The sequence below is a fragment of the Poecilia reticulata genome, linkage group LG3, assembly GCF_000633615.1.
Source record: "Poecilia reticulata strain Guanapo linkage group LG3, Guppy_female_1.0+MT, whole genome shotgun sequence".
NCBI lineage: Eukaryota > Metazoa > Chordata > Actinopteri > Cyprinodontiformes > Poeciliidae > Poecilia > Poecilia reticulata.
In genome coordinates, this window is record NC_024333.1 from 32,451,299 (window position 1) to 32,453,178 (window position 1,880).

Here is a 1,880-nt window from a genome sequence, read left to right on the forward strand (position 1 = left end):
TTTACCTTTTGTTGTAAGAATCCTCCAAAGCGTGCCACTCCGCCGCCATCTCTGGCGTGGAGCTGGTGCTCTGTTGTTGTTTGAGGTACCCACTGACATCTTTCATGGTAGAAACAAAATAAAGACTTTTTTTCAGGCAGAAAGCTGGTGAGTGTTGTTAAACTATCCGCTAACGTTATGTAGCTTGCTGTGCTCACAGTCTGCGTCTGCGCAGCTGCAAGTCGCAAAGGTGTATGGGAAGTAAGATTTAGGGTCCTATCAGTCGTTCGTTCATCAAAAATAAGTRTATAACCTAGCTGGTTTAATGTTACTACGATCTACAGAAACATGATAGGTAACCACATGYTTGCWTTATGTGTGTTAAACCACGGATAAATCTAAACCTGACACAAGACACCACTGACGTACCCAAACAAACTTAATTGGGTCTTGTTGAACCTGCTAATTCCGAGTTACCATGAACGTAGCATTCAAGAAAGGACAGCAGCAAATATTTTAGCAGAAAAACTGACAGCTTCCCTCACGTTGGCGTGATTTTAAGAGTTGTTAGGTGGTGTCGGTCTTCATAAACCAACAGAACCGGATCCGAACCGATCCTGGGGGATGGCTGGCTTGTCTTTAACTGTCAGACTGTGTTGTTTGGACCGCAGGTTGAGTTCAGTAGCAGCCAGGACGATCCGTGCAAAAGGTTAGTGGACTGACAGCGAAACTCTTCCACCCACCAGAACTGGTAGTAATAATAATAATAATAATAATAATAATAATAATAATAATAATAATAATAATAATAATGCATGACATTGTGCTGTTTTTCTTTGCAGGTCCCAGTAGGTTGAGTCCAATTGAAAGTTCAGTATCTTTGTTCAGGTACTTCTCCTGCTGAGGTGACATATGTTTTTATAAATAAACCAGGATTTGAGTAAAATACTCAAAAATTCTACTCAAATAATAGTAGAACTACTTCAACATATTTTTTCTGAAGTCAAATKAAATTATTTAAGAGTAAAAAGATACTGAGAAACTGGTAAAATCATTAATCATTTAATATTTAAAAATCCCATAATCAGACTTACCGATATATAAAGATATTTGGAAATCTTGGTATTTTAAAGACCAAAATAGCAATTCATTTTACAAAATAACATCAGATAAAAGAAACATTTTCCATCTTTTTTTAAATATAAAATTTATGAACATTTTCCAAAAACTGCAGGTGTGCATCAATATTTGGTGAATTTTTGATTCAGACAAGATTGTTGTTCATTCAGTGAAGTTACTCACAGTCATAGAGTTTCAAGAAATTTTACTCAAGTAAGAGTAAAGCAATAAAGTTACTCAAGTTAAAGTATAATTTGCAGTGTAGTTATAAAAAACTCATAAAAGTAAAATTTTCCCCCCCCAAAAATGACTCAGGTAAATGAAGTTACAACCCAACTCTGAATTTAAGATAAACAGTGTTATACCTGAGCTACATGTTTCCTTCTGTTTCCTGGGCTGGAAAACATTTTAATCAGTTACAAAAACKTTTTTTCAGCTGAAGGTATTAATGATTTGACTTAAACGTGACATTCAGATGTAATAAGAATGAAATAACTCTGCCTGGTCTTTGTTTCTTATTTTTTTAGTGAAGTTTTTGCTGATACAAATGTTCAGTTCTTCTCAGACAGGAGTCGTTTCTCCAGAGGATAATAATCAGAGGACTGTTTGGTGGTGGAGGTGAATCCGTTCAGCCGCAGACTCTGCAGGATGTCGCCGAAAACATCCGAGAGCRACGCTGCAAAAGGGTGGTGGTGATGGCCGGAGCCGGGATCAGCACTCCGAGCGGCATCCCAGATTTCAGGTGCAAATACCCGCCTCTGATTAGTAGACAGGAGCTAATC

General features: G+C 37.5%; 2 protein-coding genes across 2 annotated transcripts in view; one reads left to right on the plus strand and one right to left on the minus strand.

Annotated features, from left to right (window-relative positions):
* psmd13 (proteasome 26S subunit, non-ATPase 13) overlaps nucleotides 1–210 on the minus strand; it is a 7,063-nt gene extending 6,853 nt beyond the window's left edge. Inside the window, exon 1 of the mRNA XM_017303883.1 lies at nucleotides 6–210. Within this exon, the coding sequence (XP_017159372.1) occupies nucleotides 6–106 (101 nt within the window). The 5' untranslated portion in view covers nucleotides 107–210. The remainder of the gene's footprint in view (nucleotides 1–5) is intronic.
* A 101-nt stretch (nucleotides 211–311) lies between these two features.
* The window catches only part of sirt3 (sirtuin 3), a 4,749-nt gene continuing 3,180 nt past the window's right edge, over nucleotides 312–1,880 (plus strand). The window contains exons 1-3 of the mRNA XM_008406142.2: nucleotides 312–688; nucleotides 822–867; nucleotides 1,664–1,840. Coding sequence (XP_008404364.1) covers nucleotides 604–688; nucleotides 822–867; nucleotides 1,664–1,840 — 308 coding nt within the window. The 5' untranslated portion in view covers nucleotides 312–603. The remainder of the gene's footprint in view (nucleotides 689–821; nucleotides 868–1,663; nucleotides 1,841–1,880) is intronic.